The sequence below is a fragment of the Homalodisca vitripennis genome, chromosome 4, assembly GCF_021130785.1.
Source record: "Homalodisca vitripennis isolate AUS2020 chromosome 4, UT_GWSS_2.1, whole genome shotgun sequence".
Classification (NCBI taxonomy): Eukaryota; Metazoa; Arthropoda; class Insecta; order Hemiptera; family Cicadellidae; genus Homalodisca; species Homalodisca vitripennis.
The window spans coordinates 139,090,002-139,111,151 of record NC_060210.1 but is presented as its reverse complement, the minus strand read 5'-3'; the positions used below and the strand labels follow the sequence as shown (position 1 = coordinate 139,111,151).

At 30.8% G+C, this 21,150-nt stretch overlaps 1 protein-coding gene across 1 annotated transcript in view; it reads left to right on the top strand.

Moving 5' to 3' along the window:
* The window catches only part of LOC124360245, a 202,835-nt gene extending 197,539 nt beyond the window's left edge, over window positions 1-5,296 (top strand). The window contains exons 7-8 of the mRNA XM_046813686.1: window positions 259-530; window positions 4,756-5,296. Coding sequence (XP_046669642.1) covers window positions 259-530; window positions 4,756-4,833 — 350 coding nt within the window. The 3' untranslated portion in view covers window positions 4,834-5,296. The remainder of the gene's footprint in view (window positions 1-258; window positions 531-4,755) is intronic.
* Window positions 5,297-21,150: the final 15,854 nt, after the last annotated feature.

The window sequence follows — 21,150 nt, the reverse complement described above, 5'->3', positions numbered from 1 at the left end:
TACAATTATGTAAAATGAGGTAATATACTTCTGTGTTCATTACGAAAAAGGGTTTACACTAAAACAAGCCTCATATTCCATAACCCCATCCCGAGAAATCAAGATTATTCTCAGACTCTGAATGGAAAACTTTAATACTTATAGGTTTACGATATCAGTTTGTTGGCACAGCTTCTTCCATTAATGACACTGAAGATATACTATTCACCAGCTTTATCTTTATTCAGTTTTACTTCTTGTGGTATCATTGTTTACCAGTTGGACAAGAGCAAGTGTTGTATGCACTCCTGGCGCTCAGCATCCTGTTGATCTCCGTGCTGGGAGTAGCCACCTTGTGGCTCTTGTGGCAGCGGCGACAGCTCCAAGTGGCCGGTGTCACTCCCAGTCAACCCAAGGTGTTTCCTGGAGCCGGTGGAACGGCAGGGGATGTCTGTCAGATAGACACTGGCATGGACCTTATCAACATCACCCCTACCGCCGTCACAATCGTCCCCGGACCTCACCCCCACCATCTCTACCCTGCCGAAGAGGTTGGTAAACCACAAATAAAATCTCAATGCCTATTTAAACATATACTAGAGGTAATTTAAAATATAAACTGTAATATATCTTTTTTATTTTTTTTAATAACACTAAATATTGTTTTAATTTTTTGACAGTGTTCTGCGTGATTTACAAACGTTTTCTAACGATTTGGAAGTTTCAGTATTCCTTATTCATAAAATGTATAATGACATGTTCTAAGTCAATTGTTTATTTTCGAGTCGTTTTCCTCCTAGTAATTTCTTCTTAGGCCGAACAATATATAGGCACAGTGCAAATATTAAGGGCTAAAAAGAAGGTGTTCCAGGTGTTTTTAACCAATTTCTTCCAGTTTATCTCTTGTTAAAAACTTAACAAAACTTCTTGCTTTTTTATGAAAGAGAATTACATCTTTAATGGGCAAGTATAGCCTTTTGTTTCGGTAGGCGGCTTTCGCTAACTGCAATGACCGACATTAATAAGTCGCAATCACTGTACGTTAATCTGTATAAAATTCACCAGTAATATTTATACCCTAGCGTCCAAAACATAGTTTCCGGGACTTTTCAGCAGAGATATAAGTTTAGGTTTTTACACAAACATCTTCAAAGTTTCTCAACCTTCATTTCCATTTTGACTCGGGAGTGAAGTGATGTACCCACGTATCATCATATGTAAAGATGTGCTTTATGAACTCCCCCCCCGCTTTGCTGAAATTGATCCAGAAGCCTTCTAGTGACCTCAACCCTTTTTTATTTTTAGTCAACAGTTGTGGAACCCATTATGTACTATCTTTTCTAAAACCGAGTAGATGACTGAATATGAATTTACAGTTGTACTGTCCTAGTGCTTTGGACAACACCAACTGATACGCACTTTTGATGAAATTTCTTCATTGAGGAACCAACAATTAAGTTGATTAAGCTCTCGAACAGCACAGTATTTGTCATATGTTAGGCTTTTCGTTGGAAATCGATCATGACTTTCATTTTAAAACCGTTCTCTATAGTGATTGGTGATGACTTAACTCTGTAACTTATCATTATTAATTAATTTATCTACTATTAGTAAACAACATAGAAACCAACATTTTACTAATATCATACAAAATTTAATGTATCTGTATTAATTTGTAAATTATACAAATTATGTACAAACACTGAAGATATACTATTCACCAGCTGTAGCTTTATTCAGTTTTACTTCTTTTGGTATAATTTTTTACCAGTTGGACAAGAGCATTTGAGCATTGATTTGTAAATTATACAATTTATATGTAATGTATGTAATTATAGTTGTATATATTTTTGTAGATATATTTAAATCTATTTATAAAAGTAAGATGCATTAAGTTTCAGTTTAATATAGGTAAAATTGAGCTTTGAACAGTTTTTTATGCCAATCAATAAGATAAATGCTTTGAAATGGTTCTTCTAGATAAATCGCTCTGCTTGTAGTTAAACGTCTGTTGGAGCTTCTTCAATGATTTAGATATTATCTTCTTCATGGAACGGATAAACTTTATAATTAAAAGTCTGCCTCTGAAAGGAGTCAGATGACTCTGAGGCCATTAAACTGTTTAAATATGTTTCTATTAAATCCTCTCAGTGATTAAATCTAAAGGATTTCCGTTTACAACAAAAATTTTGTCATAATATTTTTATGTAATCTACGGTACGTTATATTTTCCTTCAATAAGTTAGAAATACAATATTTGGGATTAATATTAGAAGAAAAGTAACACAAAAGTTTGATGGAAAAATCTTATATAACTTTGTAAACATTTGGTAATACATATGAATGAAATTGTACTACAAATTAGTTTTTCCAATAATTGTTACAGGTACCATCTAAACCTTTAATAAATTTAATGTTTAACTATCAAACAATTTTTTTAATTCAAGCTTTCTTTTTTATAAAATTTATATTAAAATAAGATAAAATTTGGTGGTGGCTATTATTATTATATAAAATATTTCTTTTGAGAAACAATTTCCAGCTTAATGGAGTAATGGGTTCCGATGTAGTAGTATATAAAAAGTAGTGTGTAACGAGCTTGAAATTAACTCAACTTATTAAAATATGACAAACAGAAGTATTATAGTGTAATTCCCCTATATTACCTAAAAGAGACATGTTTAAGTTTTCTTCAATAATTAATTAGTTAAAACTGTATAAATTACAGCCAATGAAACAATTTTGTAAAAAAAAGTTACCCTTTGAATGCCACAAGGCAAAAAATTTAGTACAAAAGAAATGCACTAGCAACTATATTGCAAGTCATATGCGAAAAATGCCAGGGAATAATAAGAAGTATTACCGGGCTTCCGGAAAAAAACAATATATTTTTTTTATTTTTCATACTATTTTTATGAAACAGGTATTAAAATGTTTGTAGAAAATTGTATTACAATAAAATGTTACAAAACAAATGAAACAACATAAAATAATATTAGTTTTGGCATGTCAAAACCAAAAAAATGTATAAAGCAATTTTTATTTTTTAGTTTTTATTTTTTTTGACAAATTAATAAGAAACAATTTTACCATGGGAAGAATTTTTTAAATATTCTTTATAACATTGTTAATGTGAAAAAAAATAATGGTTAACTTTTTTACATAATTACTATAGTTACATAACAATGCTTGAAATTATGTACATAATGAAAAAATCATTTTTCAGTACCGGTAACACAACACTAAAACAAAAATTATTAATGCATTACTTACATTTATCCTTTGGTTCTAAAGTATATCTAATATATGTTCTTCATATTTTCCCAAAAAATATGTACACACACACACACACACAAGCGCGCGCACGCAATCACGCACACGCACGCGCACGCAAGCACGCACGCACGGGAGATACCAATTTAACAAAATCATTTTAGAGATCCTAACCTCAAAACGATGTAAACACAACCATGTGACCGAACGTATTATTTTAGATATTACGCATACTATACGTAGCGAGTTGTTTACGCGCCAACGATGTTACGCGCCCGGTTGATCACCGCCAGCTGTTGTTGCTTCTATTATTCTGTGATTTTTTTAACTTCACTAATATAAAGTACCATGTGAACTATTATTTATCTATTGCAGGATAGTTAACAAATAAAACAATATTGGTTGTGAAAAGAATTCATGAAAAATAAAGCGTTAAAAATTACGATAACAGACGGCGACGACGGATCGTCGCCTGGCACTTTTCGCACAGTAAGTCGGCGACGATCCATCGTCGCCGTGGCACTTTTCGCAAGGGTTTTTGGCGACGATGTATCGTCGCCGTGGCACGCAAAGGGTTTTAAATTGTGATAAATATTTTTGTGTTACACATCACGCAATAATAAATTCATTATAAAATGTTAATTTCAGTACTACTGATGAAATTTTTTTTTAAACTTTAAAAGATGGTATATTTTGTACTTTTTACTCTTTTTTAATATTTTAATTTTTTATATTTTAATACAGTAAAATATAATTTTAAATATTTGACAAAATATAATTTGAAATAAGGTTAAAACTATTCACATGTTACATTGATTAGCTTTAAAAAATTTCATTATAATGCACAGCATTAATTATAAACAAGAATGCATTTTTTATAGAGGTACAAAAACTTTTTTAAAAGGTTTTAATAACGTAAAATTTATATGTTTCACTTTTTAATGTTTAGAATCCAAATATATATTATTACGTTAAAAAAGTGTTTAAAAATACATTTCTTTCGCCTAGGTTATAACAATACGTACGAAGCTGTACAGGTTGAATTTTAGATGTTTCAGTTTTTAAATTTAGAATTCAAGTTAAAGTTATATTTATAAGTTATATATAAATATAATGTTTACAAATAAATTTCCTATGTATCATTCAGGAGGTTCGTTTGGTTATTCTCTCATAAATCATTTATAATTCTTATAAATCTTTCTCACTTATATTTCACCCTATCTAACTTAATCTTTAAACAAGTATGCCTATGTATAAGTGTTTACCTTCTCCAACAGACTAAGATTGAATGTCAGTCATATTAGGCAATTTACTGATAAGAAGATAGTAAATATTTTTTTCTTATTTAAAGTTTGTAAGAAAAAAGAAATGTAAAGCAAAACCTAAAAATATTCTAAATTGATATTAATTTATCATATAACTTTCATACATTTAAAGTACTTATTAGTATTTTGAACTCTGAGAACTAATGTTATTTCCTTTCCATCGATGCGTGGACTGCAGGTGCTGACTTTCACTTGTGAGGAGGAGCCAGAGGTGAGTGCGAGTCGTGGCTCAAACACTCAGTATTACTACGGATGACAGTCTCCAGTGGTGGAGCCCCGGGCGGTGTCCGCCGTCACCAGGTCCACGTCCGGCCCAGGAGGCGGAGAGTCTCGGACCTACTGCTTCTAACATACGGGTGCTGACGGGCTCACGGTGCTTGACGAAGGTGACACGGAGTCCACGTGACACCACCAATCTCAAGAGTCAGTGCCAAGAGTCAGACATTGACGCTCAAATAAATGTCTATTCGTGTCTGCAAGACCATCACCAGTCATCGTACAAACTGTTTACAAAATCGTATATTATAATGATAGTGTGACTGAGTAAAACTCATCGAGTGATATAAATCTGTGTTAACTTATGATCACGCCCGTAAAGTGACATTAAATTGACTTCAAGTCGACATGGACAGGTTTAACCTTCTATTGTTGTTATGACTGGTAAATATTTCTAGTGATTGTTTCAACATCATATTTTTCTAGTAAAACGTTGCTACAAATTACAATGCTTAATGTTATTATTTTATCCTGTGTCTTTTGTAAAACTTTCTATTTAATTATGTTAATCGTGACTTATTTGACTGATTTGAGAAAACACTTTAAATATGTTACATTTCTCTACCAAATTTAAGGTGTAGACAACGTAATTACATAGTACTGTATATAATAAATTCCAGTGAATCAGTATGATCATTCACACAGTAATCATAAAAGGTCTAATGTGTAAATAACAACTTGTTGCAATACAGTTCAAAACATTAGAACCTAAAATTTATAATTACGGTTTATATGTGTTAATACTTTGCTGTGAAAAGACTGCACACTTAATTATTTATGCCAGCATAAAATTTAAATGGATACCCATAAAAGCTATCAGTTAGTTATAAATGATATGTCTGGTACAAATTAAACAATTTTAAACTTTTATAGGGGTGTCAACGTTATCTAGTCACTAGTAAAATCGTTACTCGCATCCAGAATAAGTGTAATAATTGGCTGGGAAAATGTCAATGTTGGTAAAAAAGAAAACTTAATTAATTTATAAAGCTGTAATGATATTATAAACAACTTTATTGTATTTTTTTTCTAAACAACTATTAAACGTAGAAAATTTTAAATTTCAACATATATTAAGGAATAATATATAAGGATCAAGATCAATTTTTAAAAGAATAATAAGTTTATATTCAACAAAATTCAAAACTGTTTGTTACAACATTTATGATAAATTTCTTGAAAATTACTTCCTGCATAAAAAATTTGCTAGAATCTAAATATTTTTTAAAATTTTATTCTCAAAGAAATGTGGCATTTTTCTTAACCTAGTAACATATCAAATTTACAAGAATGTGTATGTTATTAGTCAGGAATTTAATCTAATACAAAATTAAGTTGTGTGTGTGTGTGTGTGTGTGTGTCTGTGTGTGTGTGTGTGTGTGTGTGTGTGTGTGTGTGTGTGTGTGTGTGTGTGTGTGTGTGTGTGTGTGTGTGTGTGTGTGTGTGTGTGTGTGTGTGTGTGTGTGTGTGTGTGTGTGTGTGTGTGTGTGTGTGTGTAAAACTTTATTTCATGTAAGGTGTATATTATTGTGTCAAATTTAAGACAGAGTTTTAAAACAGTAAGTTATTAATTTTAATTACATTGCAATAAAGTATATCATAATTCATTTTACTCCTTTAGGATATATTTTCCTTATATTTTCATTTACGTATTCAATAAATTTATTTTATACTATTAAGAATTTTTAATAAAGGTAGAAGCAAATTAAACTAACAAAAACAAAGAACAAAATTAAATTTTAAAACATAAAACATCTATCTTCTCGTTGCCCCATACCCTCTTCATAGGGCGTTTCCTGGAACCACATTGTAGACAATGGAACTAAGTTTAGGGTACATAGTGATGTGGAACATTCCGATCTTACCATTGGACCTATTAAGTTGATCCAGAGTGAAGTTGATTTTTTACCAATAGTGATGCTATTTCCAAGCAAAATTTGGGAGGTGATGGTACCTGGTACTTTTTTGTAGGACATCCAAATTATAAGAGTTGCAGTTTTGATATAGTATTTTTCTGGATTTTAAATTTTTTTCTATGTTATTTCTATTTCTATTTCTAAAACTTCCAATGTTATTTCCAGGTACCTGTCTAACCTCTAGGATTTAAAGTGTAGTAAGAATCACTCTGTGGTTGTCCTCTTTGATAAAAAAATATCGATCAAAACTAGTTTTGGTAGTTTTGAAAAACTTTTTGGGCAAAGATTAAAAATAAACATAGGTCCGGGTTGTATGACATCCTCCCTTTTGAAGTTCGGTAACACATTAGTTATACTTAAGTGTGTATTGGACATGCGTGAATCAATGGTTTTCCAAGATTTAAACATTTGCTAAAAAAAGATCCATGGTATACTTTTCATAAATGCTGAAAAATATTTTTATCATCTACGATGAATACAATGCGGTATAGGAAATACTAGTGATTGATTAAAAAAAAAATGTTTCAGAGTAAACAGTAATATTTTAAACTACAATAATTATTTTATATAAGGGAATGAATGCATGGCTTAGGAAAACTAAATAATTTTAAAGTTAAAATAAATATTGCTTACTTGCATTAAAAAGCACGAAATGAAGTAAGGTTAAGGGAGGTCGTGCGTGATTGTATTCTATCCATCTTAATTGTCTTACGTGATCATGGCAGAACCCTTTGTTTATTATCACGACATATTCTCAACTAAAGTTATAAGAAGTGCCAGTTTTTAATTGAATATAATAGCTTAATATTTATTTCATATTGCATGATTATCAAATACGTAACACATTTTACTTGCTAAAATAACATTTTTGTAGTTATTTTAAAGATTTTTACTTTTGATTTGTGACAAAATATACTCAAATATTTACGAGATAAACGTTTTGTAATTGAAATATAAGCAATAAATTATTTTCGATTAGTCTGCAAGGATTATCGATGTATTTAGGTATACAAGAATTAGATTTTGCTCATAACTGTACTTCAAAAAACTTAAAAATATAACAGTTAATTACTTTTTACAATAGTTTAATTATTATTTAAACTGACATTGAATTATATAATATAATCCTGATGTATTTTACATGTTATAATAAATGTGTGTGGTGCCGGCTGTTATCAGTGTATTCCACTACATAACCGATAGTATTAATGCAAGTGAAATATGTAATTTTTGTTCCAATTTTATAATAGAGAAAACAAGATATATTTCGATTTCAATTAAATGTTCTAATACACTTTATTCAAGTATAAAACAACTACATTTAGATGTTTTTTGAAGTAAAACTATAAGCAATGTATACACCTACGCTTGTTGTATTGGTCTAACCTTTGGAAAGTAAAATCCGGAAAGATTTATGTCTCCACCGCTTTCTACACAGATCTCAAAAGTTATTCCATAAATTGGAGTTTACAGAACCACCTCTAAATACAAACTTATTTTTAATACAATTAAAAATTGTATATAGTAATAAATTATATATGTAATAGTTAATAATTTCCATAAAACATTTTTAGTATTCTCATCTTTGTTAAAGGATTATTTTTAACTGAATCAGATAAATGAAGAAGGAGGGGTGTTTTACTGTTCAAACATAACATTTCACGACTTGAAAAAGTTTTTGTGATAGCTGGATAATTTTAATGTTCTCCTATGTTGCCATTCATAGTGTTTGCCATTCGTAGTGATGCAGTAAGCAAATTGTTGTAGATAATATCGCAGGTATTATTAATATAGATTGTGGGTATATATTTAATAAATAAGTACAATTATGTAAAACTTTGGAAATAGTTTATGAAAACTATAACTTCCGCTAATCCCGAGTTTTTACTACATTTCTAAATATGGGTTGGATCGATACATAATAGCAGAGAGAAATGTAATGTGAGAGGAAGATAAAATATTATAAAAATCACATAACTCGTATATGATACAGCGTAGAGTGAATAACGTGGATCAGGTACATCTTCAATAAAATATCAATAATATCCATTGTTCGGGGGTTACGTGGAGGGTTGGTTGAGAGGCAGGGGTTATAATCGAACCTTTCAGAACATAACGTGGGGTGACGACGGAAGGGCTATAACACCTCTGTAGTATTAATTGATAACTTTACAAAATGAAAATCATTTTAAAGTTTCACTTCGGATCTGTATTGAGTCACTTTCCTATATTTACAGGAATGTTTTGCTTTAGAAATGCATATCCCAAAGTAAGTAAAGACATAACACTTAAAAAGATAGGAACAATATATTTTGGAATGGATTGCATATCTGATATTGTTCTGCAAAAATTTATACTATAGAAGCTATATTTGTATCATAGTAATTTTACAAGGCAAATTTTGTAATTTTAGTTCTGGGCCAATTAGGATATTTATTCATTAAATCCCGTATATGTTTTACAGATTTGTAATATTCGAACAATAAGTTCAAACAGTTTAAGGTTTCATTGCGTAAGGTTGTTAGCGTTGTTTTTTAAGGTTGCTGTATTAATTACAGTTTAATAAAATATGTATAGTTTTGAATCGCACTATGTATATATTTTAATGAGACCTCGCTCATAAATCTACGCTTAAAAACAAGGCCGTATGAAAGGTTTGATATAGTAACTATACGGTTAAAATCAAGAAGATCTCTAGGACAGAATCATTTCAAGGTTATTAAGCCTAGTTTATAATCAATGTTACAAATTATATTCAAACACATCCTTAATTTGTATATAATATAACATTTACATTAAATGGATCATACTGTATGATATAAGCAAGTTCACATTTTGACAACATTGGAAAACTTTGAGCAGGTAAAACTTCTTACATGGAAGATGTAATGTTGTAATTGATTGTCTCAATGTAACTAAGTTTGGAGCAGCTTGTCAACGTCAGTGACAACTTTTTCTGCGTCTCGACGAGAAGGGAAACTTCATCAGTTTTAGTGCCAGGTAGAAGACAAACATGTGTAGGTCGTCTTACCTCAACTCATCTCTCATAAACAGAACTTTCATTGTGGAAACGTAAAGTGTCCATCTGTTCTTCTTTTTTAATTTAATCACATAACTGTGAATGTAACTTACAAAAAATCATAATCTAACGTTTGGTAAATATAAGAAACATTTCTTGTCCATCAACCTCCGTGTTAATGTAAGAAATCGTACATTTCTCAGTTTTCAACTTACTAATGAAGCATATATCTCTCTCTCTCTCTCTCTCTCTCTCTCTCTCTCTCTCTCTCTTCGTCTCTTAACTTTTACCCTTTAACTATATTTTAAGACTGAGCTAATTTGTATACTTGGCCACTATATAATAATATTTTTTTCTGATTACGCAAACTACTTTTTCACTTGGGGCGCATATTGGTAGATCAAAGTAATAACGTATGTGTGAATAGTAAAAAAATTACAACATTAACTAGAAAATGTATTAATCATTAAACAGTGTTATTAGTATAAACACAGTTTGAAAATATCCTGCGAATATATTCAAATATATAAGGTATATACTGTTATTGAGAATGCCTACGCCTATGGAGAGTATTCTGAAATGCAGGCTGGAATGCAAAGACTAAGCTGACAGATCGAACGTTATGTTTTGTTTTGTGATACGAGAGGGAGGTTATAAGCAGCTTATAGCGTGAAAAGGTACACAGTGATTAAATGTCAACATCGTTGCCTGCCTGAAGAGGCTTTACCTTAAGTTTTACGACCCAAACACAGTGATTATCTACATAAGTCCTTAGACCTGGATGCGATAGTAACGCGTAGGAAACACATGTTTGTGTAAAAACAACCTTGAAATGGAATCATAATGTACAGTTATGCAATTTATAATGAATTAATCGTTAATAATAACTTCTCAATCTACAGTAAACTTCAACAAATGCAAAATGACAAACACAGGCATAAAGACGTTCTGCTATTTGAACTTACTACTTCACTTTAGTCTTCTTCTTGGAATCAATAGGAAGCTTAGGACCAATTTACAAGCCTTTCGAGCATTATTATCAATAGTTACTGCAGACACGGCAAACATTCTAAATGTCCTGTACACAATTATCAGCGTGATTTTAATACATGCATTACCTGTTAGTTAGTTTCAAGCTTAGAAGGGTATTAGTTTTGTATTTTAGAGAGTTGTATCAAAAGGAGGGCCTATTTATACCCTATTTTCCTTTTATTTTGTCACTATTGAAATTGTATTACTTTTTTAAAAATACATTATTTTGCTGTTTTATACGAATTATTACTAAATTTAGAATTACCTATATCTTTAAGTTTTCAAAAACAATTTGTAGATACTTCCTTATTAAAAATAGAATGAAATTCTCCCATTGGTCTAGCCATGGTAGATTCAAGCCTTTTGGAATAATTACAAAGGTTTTAGTTAGTTTTCTAGATATTTCATATGTATTCTTTTGATATTGTGAAAAAACTAAACTTTATCTTTAGATGTTATATTGCATTTTATAATTGTATTGTACTACATGAGAGACTAAAACATTTTAATACAAATTTATTAATCTTATCTCAATTTCCTTCTATGAGCTAATGGTAACATTGTATTTTATATAGGCATTATCAACACATGGATAACAGCTTATCAGAGAACATATAAATTTTGCAGTTATATTGCGGTTTGCATTCTGTTAAAGTTATTAGAATATTTACTACTAATTAAAAATGTATAAATTATTATAAGGTGATAGGTCTTGTTGAGAACATATCCTCCGCTCCCGCTCCCACCCGTATATTTCGTCTGGTCTAAGTATAAACTGCAAATTACAAGGAATCCAATCTCTCAGCTACAACACATTACCAATAGAAAAGCAGTATTAGGTCAACACAAATACATGTATATGTCGCTGTCCTGTTTATTTTCAACAAATGCTTTGGATATAATTGAATACTTTATTTGTTTACATCTGATTGATAATGAAGAGAATCATGGTTTGAAACATCCTGGACTCTACATTCCATTTAATTGATCTGTTTAGCAAAAATAGCTATATACCTACCAATATATTCCGAATGTAATAAAATAATTAGTTAGCGTGCTATTACTATCAATAACAGGAGGAGGTGTAATAACTGTTTTATCACTCACAAAGAACATCACAAAATGTATAAATGGGTCATCAGAGGTTTCTTTTTGTATCTGAAACGTTAGTTCCTATACTTTCTGTATAATAACTAACGAATACAAATGAAAGTATAAGTAAATATAAGTATAAGTTTTTTAAAAAGACCGAAAACATGTTTCCCAACATTTAAATACTTAATATCTAACCATGGCTGCTTCCGTTTCAGATAGAACAAATCACTTTCTGGCCTTAATTGTGAATGAGCAGAATTGTTAATGAAGATTACAACGCTATCTAAGTTCTCATGAATAAGGTTATGTAATATGAACGTAGAAATCAGGTCATCCAATTTTTTATATTAAAAAATATGTAAATGAAAACTACAATTCTATACGAGGAACACAAGGTTGCATTAAGGTGCATGTCACGACATAGGATTTGGCTGAGCGGTAGCGAATATGTTTACATTAGTCTTATATGTAACCATTATAGCAACGAAAAATTAGTAAAATATGTAAACTAATCTGATACAGCAATAAAAGATTCAAACATGTGACATAATAACACGTGTACTCTATTTAACAATTTTATTGTTGTTATCCGTCAGTCTAAATGTTCGTAAAAGATTAACACTCCACCTCTCCCATTACCACTTCGACCAGAATATCTCTCTTAAAATTGTATACTATCTGAAAATAGCATAAACCAATGTTACTAATAACTTTGGATGCACTAACTAAATTTAAATATTTAATTTAAAAAGTGGTTAGTTGAATAAAAGAGGAGTCCGTCAAAATTCTAAATATACAATTCTAGAATTTGTCACCAAACGACCAACCACATTAAAAAAGTGCCCTAAGAACTGTAACATATTAAAATTAACTATAAATCCCAGTGGGCGCTGTTCCTATTCCCTGAGATTGGCCTAGTCTCCTCATCGGTGGTGGCTGTTTGCGGCCCTAAGCGTCGTTACCGCCCCCAGTTCCGGCGATAGTGTCCGCTGATTACTTTGTCGGACACCCTCGTCTCCAAGCTTAGTCAGAAATTCAGTGATGTCACATTCCATCACATCCCTTTTAGCCCTATCCAGGTGCCCGGATATCAGTCCAAGAAAATGTATACCCTTAACGGTGACATGGTCGTGATATAGAGGAATATCCTCTTGACTCGCTCCATCTCATGTCAGTACTTTCACTGACATTTCTATTTTGTCTTTTACTTTTCCTCTCTCCCTTAGAATATCCTCTGTGTATTAAATATGGTGTAACTTTTAAATACTTCACACAGGACATGATATAGTGAATTTCTTTGTTGTCCGGTATAAGTGAAACAGCTCGGTCTCTGCCAAGTGGGTGCGCCCTATTGATCAGCAACTACTCGACGGTGCCGAATATTTTGGAACATAACTAATACATAACCTGCCAGTAGTCTGCAGTTCTATAATTCACTTCCAGCCAAGTGAAGATTAAATTGCTTCTTCCTGATCTGCAATCAAGATGTAGCAGTTTGTTCGTTATCATGTTATATTGCTTTGTGGTATTGTTATATCTCTAAACTCTTCTTTAAATGATTCGTATTCTGTAACTGAGACAATAACTTTTTCCTGTCAATACACAGAGTCTGTCTCTTCTCCAGATTTTCATCGAGTAACTTACTGAGACTTGCCACTAGCTACTTGGATAAAATATCCACTATAATATCTATTTCCATGTTATGTATATATGGCGAAAGTCTTTAGATCGTTAAAGCTTAGAGTGTCTTGCAGATACCGGTTAACTCGTTGAAAGATTACAATCGCAAATTTACTTGTATATAAAATAGCAAAAAAAAAAGAAAATTAACTGAAGGCAACCGACAACCGCACACATGCCTGCCACAACCGTACAGCCAACCGACACACAGTCAAGTTCACCGCCTAAAATTTAGCGAGTAAATAAACATATGATATATAATAAGAATGAAAGATAAAAGATTATTTAATGGTTAATTAAAGGAATTTACAAACAGGTATATATTTAGAAGCTTGTAATAGCTACATTAAAACCAAAAGTTATAGAGAACGCTTGAGCGAACTAATCTTACCAGTGTCGCCAACACCCTGGAAAATTAATTTAGCAATGAACCCTACGTTGATAATACTGACAGGCCACTTGAAATAATTATACCAATGGTATTTAATTTTCTATGAAAATGATCCTTTTAGTTGCAATAACTTCTGATATTGATTAATCGTGTTTTTGTTTACTGATATTAACATTATTTAAAACAAGAATTTTATTACAAATGAGAACAATAAAGAAAAAGTCTAGAACTTCTAAGATTTGTTTTATGGTCAAATTTAATGGTATATTATTATTCATCCAAACAACATAGTAATTTCCGTTATGAATTATGTGTGAAAGCAAGTAAAACAACCTATTTTATTCAGTTACATTTACAAAATACGTAATTAATAATAAAACGTGAATTAATTGTAAATTTTATGTCTTAATGCTCACCTAAAATTACAACAATTTTATACTTAAGCTTATTAGGAAAATTTTAATGTAATAATGTACAGTATGAAAAACTAATTTTTTTAATTCTTACAGTATTTTCTGTACTAAATCATCATTCCTTGCTCATGATAACCATCTCAGCTTAACTAATATGGAGTGTCCTTGAACCTCTTTGGAGTGAAATATTACAAGTAGTTTGAAATAATGAAACAAGTGAAAACAATAATTTTATTAATTGGTTTTTGTTTGTATTTCTATAAATATATAAATACGTTTTCTTTATTATTTTTATATAAAGTTTTGTTAATTATCTAACACTATACAGGCTAGGAAAATCTCTTTTCTTATGTTTATCTTACTGTTTCTGTTTCGCACGATAGAGCAAACTGAATTATGCATTACATTACCAACGAAGATCCATTTTTAAATAGGAAACATCAAATTCACTTATGATGCATGACTCTCTAAAGGATGCATGTCTAATACAAAATACGAAAAACCCCTTTTTTAAGAAAAGAAATTGGTTATTACTATTTCTAATGAAATAAACAAGTTCTTTTATAATTTATTTTTATAGTGTAAATTATAAATTTACATTTACGAAAATTATTTTTGGTTTCTTTTGTAAGAAATGCAGAGTATAAAGTAATGTTATATTAGCTTTCAGTGATAATTGATAAAGTGTGGTATATGACAAAATTTTACTAAATATTTGGTAGTCGAAGTAACGATCCTATAAACAAAATGAAGAATGAATCCCGCTCTACTGTCTTATAAAAAGGCTACATTAATGTTATACAGTATAGGAAATCAATTCTTTAATAACTGGGTAATTCGTTCCTAATTTACGTTAGCTGAAATAAATCCTTTATTTTATGGAGATGGAATTCACGAACCTGAAAATTACCACATTCTTACAATTTGGTTGTTGTAGCACACCTTTTATTTGTCAGCATGGTTTCAGATAAGTACCACAGTAAGGACACCGTAATACTATATTTTATCATGAAGACGTGAACTGCTTTGAGAATGCTCCTCAGAATAAATTTAGCTTTTTAATTGAAAGTAAAAACAGTAATTGATTTTAAAAATACAAGAAAAAAATCATAAAGTGGATAAATAAATGTAGCAAAGCGGAGACCAATAATAGTTTTCACTATTATTTATATTATCTGTCTAAAAAATTTTGTAATGTTATACGCAGAAAAGTTTTAAATCATATGCAAGTTTAATAAAAAGAAACTTGAACAGTTATCATTGTAGTGTAAAGTAAACAAATTGGAATGATCACATCAAAATACAAAATGTCAAGTTCTCTCGAAATAAAGCATTACTTTATTCTAAATATTACTTTTGAACAAAATAATTGCAAAAAATAACACGTAAACATTTTCAGGTCTCACACTGAATCAAGATCCGTCTTAAAAATCCTATATTGATAAAATGTTAAGATATTTCTGCATTAGTATTTTGATATCATAGGTTATCCTTGATCGTAAAAGAAATAAATATTATTATTCCTTGTTTTATTTTATATTTAAGTGTCCTGATTAATTTGAGAAGTTGTGTGTATGGAAATTCTGATGTATATAAACACAGGGTAAAAAATAAATTATAAAATAAACATATTTACTTTTGAAATAGAATAAAATTAGCAATCGTTCAACATATACTAGCGAGGGTGATGAGGGAGTTTTAAATTTTGTTCAATTCCCACAAGCTAATTATTTAAAGCTGGTATTACTCCTAAAAACCGACAACCGGCTAGATAGTCTCTCAAATTTGACAACGCATCCTGATTTTCAACATTCTACCCCAAACAATAAATGATTATAAATTCAGATGAAAATATTGTTTACGGCTCCTCTCCTGTATTTCTATACCTTTTACAGTTTTTCAAATATTTAAGCAGTGAAAACAAACCTTATTTGTCTTTTTTACATGGGCATGCATACATTTTAAATGTTTTAACTATCACATTTTTTACTTTAAATTGCGTTTTTACTAAATTTTAAGGATATTAGAAACATGAATAGTTCTAAATTTTTTTAATCCGATCCAAATGACAGAAATACAAATACACTTTTCATTAAGCTCCATTTTTATATAAGGAACACAGAGTATGATTATGCCTCATGTGATTCCAAGGGATTTGGCAGAGCATTAGGTAATATCTTTACATAGTTTTAAATCTCCTTCTTGAGGTAATTTAACACATTATTATTAGGCAATTTTATTGTTTTAAGCTTTATTAAAAAAGAACAGACAAAATATATGTATTAATATATGTTTTAAAATATGTATTACATAAAAATCAAATGATTACATTTATACAAATTTAATAATTTTACTATGCAAAAATTAATATAATATGTTTTTATATAACATAATATAAATTGTACGTTTGTTTATAAACTTGTACAAAAAGGAGGGGAATGGCTAAATTCTTCCAAGTTTTAGCAGTTAACTACGTACGAAATATTTTAGAAGACCTTTACATAACATATTATATGTACATAAACATTTTAAACATTTTTCTACTAATACAAAGTTTAAGAATAATAATGATATGAGATCCATGTAAATAATGTAATTGTTCTGTGTTACTCTGAATAATAAATACCTTGAAAAGTACAAGACAACAAATATTTATTGTCATAGTAGTGAAGAGTGTCACTAGAAGTACAAGGATATACAGTTATCGTTAGTTTAAGGTGGGCTCTCCCGCCAGTTTTACCACATGTAAGAGACACTCATATAAGTGTACTCACCAGACTACTAAAATCTCCAATCCCAACTACCGCGTCCAAGAGAAGCGCTTTAGACAATGCAGGAATCCTCAGCTGAAGTACATCCAGCGGATCTCCTAAAGTTTGAAGTTGATACATTCCTATTTTACAAGTTCGCACTATATGTAATGAAATGGTTAGCGCTTATTCTATAAGTAGTTATACATCTATTACCACAAAGAGGGTTAAGCGTAAGCATCATTTCATTTAGAAACAGAATAAATAAATATTAAAACTAACTGAGTACAATCAAATGGTATTTTCACAAGTGACATTTTCATCCTGATAGTCAAAATAAAACAAAAAAATAAAGTGGGATGTCAATATTAAAAGTCAGTGACAAGATGTTATGACAGTACTATTTTGCGTGGTAATAAAATTCCTAGCTCGCCATAGTTTCAATATTAAAACGTGAGAGTATAACATGTTGCAAAATATCTTGAGAAATATTTCATCTGCACACTTCAAATTTTGCATTAATCTTTATTTCTAAATAGACAAAAATGTGATTTGTGATGCATGTCACACGGTGGAATTTGCCACAATTGTAATAGCGTCATTCAAGGCTATTACTCGGTAGGCCGTCACCATTTCTCATTTGTCGTTTGAGGATTAAATGTTTTTATGGTGCAATTTCCAGTATATCTATCAGTCCAAGTACATATTCCCCAAGATGCAATGCCTAAATGAAGATAAATATAAGAGTTAAACGTAAAATTAAAGAGAAAATAATGAATTTTGTTTTCATCCCTTGATATGTTTCAATTTACATGTGAGCTCCATCTGTAGCTATGCATATACAAACGTTGTTAGGCTTTTGTTTATCCCATAGCTGATAATTTTGACAACTAACGACACCATTTGTATCAATTAGCTTCGTCTGAGAACAATAGTTTTTAAATAAATTTAAGACAGTGTGCCTTCTGTAAACATCGTACTTGTGACAGGAACCACAAAACTGGCTGCCACCGCCTAGCTTTTCTTCGCATGTCTTTGTCATAATTTTTCCATGCTACATGGAAACCGAGATTTTGTAACATTTGAATTGTTTAGTTATCTTATATATTTTTTAAGTAGCGGTCAACTATAACACCAGCATTCTTGTTCGTAGACCGTATTCATCTTGAAAATGACATGAACCATTAATATATAGATATACAGGGTGATTCAAAACTAAACGGCAATCTCTCGAGAGCTTATTCTATAGCTAAAAACAAGTAAAAAAGTTCATATAACCATATGCCCGGAAACGCTTCGTTAGCGAGTAACGCCTAGCGAAAGATTTCGCCCGGATTTCAGAACCCTTGGTGAAGTCAGGCCGTATAAAAAAATGGTAAAGGTAGTTACAAAGATACAAATACGATTGTTTTTTATGTTTTTATATCTGAAAAATTTATTAAAAATTCGTCCCAGAGCTGTAAATGCAATACTTTCAGAGATATCTTACGTAAAACACAAGAATTGGTGCAAAGAAATAACACATTTTTTGTGTTTAACGTAAGATTACTTCCATAAATGTTAAATAAAGGTCATTTTTTTCTTAAACAGATTTTTTAGAACATTTAATTCTGAAAAGATTCATGTGAATTACTTAGGAAAAAAATTAATAATAGGTATTGAAATTTAGCTTTATTTAAAAATAAAACAGACGCACAAAAATGCATATTCTTATCTGCATAAAATATTAACTAATGTTTAGGTTGTGAGTAACAGCTGATCATTTATTCAACACTTTTTATCGTCATATTTTCTTTGCAAAGGTTTGCAATATCAGCTGATCAACAATTAAGTTCATGAAGTAATATTTGAATAACCTTTGTGGAGGTTTTTGGTATTGTGGCGTGTGTGAAGATTGTATTTTGTGAGATCCTGTGATTATTTGGAAATATTTTATACAAGTGTATAAAATATTTTATTAAATATTTTTATAAAAGTGTATGTAACTATCTTAGTAAATAATGGCAGATAATGTAAATGGTATGTATTCGTTTGAAGAGTATACGGACATGATACTGATTTACGGCAAAGTTAACAACAATGGTTTATCTGCAGTTCAGGAATATCGTGATACTTTTCCACATCGAAGAACACCTGATCGCAAAACATTTGAAGCTGTGGAGAGACGACTTAGAGAAACTGGTAGCTTTAAACCGAAGCGAATAGATACTGGTCGTCAACGTAGCGCAAGGAACTATAATAATGAACAAGCAATAATAAATGCTATAGAATTATCACCAACCACAGGCACCAGACGATTATCACGTCAGTTAAATATTTGCCAGTCAAGCGTATGGCGGACACTTCATGAAGCACAGTTGTACCCATTCATTCCATATAACACGTGTTGTTCAAGACTTATTACCGCAAGATCTTAATAAACGGAAGATGTTCTGCCGCTGGTTAAGAAGAAATTGTTTACGACATCAGTATTTTCTTCGGCGTATTCTCGTTACTGATGAATCCTGTTTTACTAGAAATGGAATTGTAAATTTTCGTAATACCCATACTTGGGCGTACGACAACCCACATGAAACTGCGACGAGGCATTTTCAACATACATTTTCAGTCAATGTATGGCTTGGTGTTCTGGGTGATAATTTTATTGGTCCATTTTTCCTCCCTAAATCGACTTAATGGAGTAGCGTACTTAAATTTTTTAAGAACAAACCTGCCTACCCTCTTGGAAGATATTCATGTTCAAAACAGAATAAATGCATGGTTTATGCACGACGGAGCACCTCCACATTTTTTTATGATGTGAAAAACTATTTAAATGATACATACGGTAGACAATGGATTGGTCGAAAATGGACCAGTAAAATGGCCACCACGTTCTCCTGACCTCACGCCAGCAGACTTTTTCTTATGGGGTTGGATGAAGTCAATTGTTTATTCAAAACGGATTAACACCATAGAGGAGTTACGTAATCGCATTACAGAGGCGGCAGAAACTATCAAGAATGCTCCAAACGTTATGAAACGCGCTAGAAAAGAGTGGATTCGGTCGTGCGAAAACGTGCATTGCTAACAACGGAGGACACTTTGAGCAACTATTATAGGTGATTATTACAGTTTTATAAAGGTAAAATACATTTTTATGTTAATGTTCAGTCTAGAATAAATGATCAGCTGTTACTCACAAACCTAAACATTAGTTAATATTTTATGCAGATAAGAATATGCATTTTTGTGCGTCCTGTTTTATTTTTAAATAAAGCTAAATTTCAATACCTATTATTAATCTTTTTCCTAAGTAATTCACATAAATCTTTTCAGAATTAAAATGTTCTACAAATCTGTTTAAGAAAAAAATGACCTTTATTTAACATTTATGGAAGTAATCTTACGTTAAACACAAAAATGTGTTATTTCTTTGCACCAATTCTTGTGTTTTACGTAAGATATCTCTGAAAGTATTGCATTTACAGCTCTGGGACGAATTTTAATAAATTTTTCAGATATAAAAACATAAAAAACAATCGTATTTGTATCTTTGTAACTACCTTTACCATTTTTATACGGCCTGACTTCACCAAGGGTTCTGAAATCCGGGCGAAATCTTTCGCTAGGCGTAACCTCGCTAACGAAGCGTTTCCGGGCATATGGTTATATGAACTTTTTTTACTTGTTTTTAGCTATAGAATAAGCTCCCGAGAGATTGCCGTTTAGTTTTGAATCACCCTGTATAAAGCTTATCCAAGCTAACTTAGCAAAAACTGTTAGGCGAGAATACTGGAATAATCGTAACCTTATAAAAGTCTACACAAATTGAACAGTTGCACATTTTCGAACCATTTAAGTAAATACCACTGTAAGAATAATTATTAGAAGTATATTTGCAAGCGAAACGTCACGATAGGACTTGTTTCTTTATAGACAGGTTTATGATATTTGTAAACTCTAAATTTGGTCTATAGGGGTAAGGTTTACATAAAAGCAATTACTAAATAAATATTTTC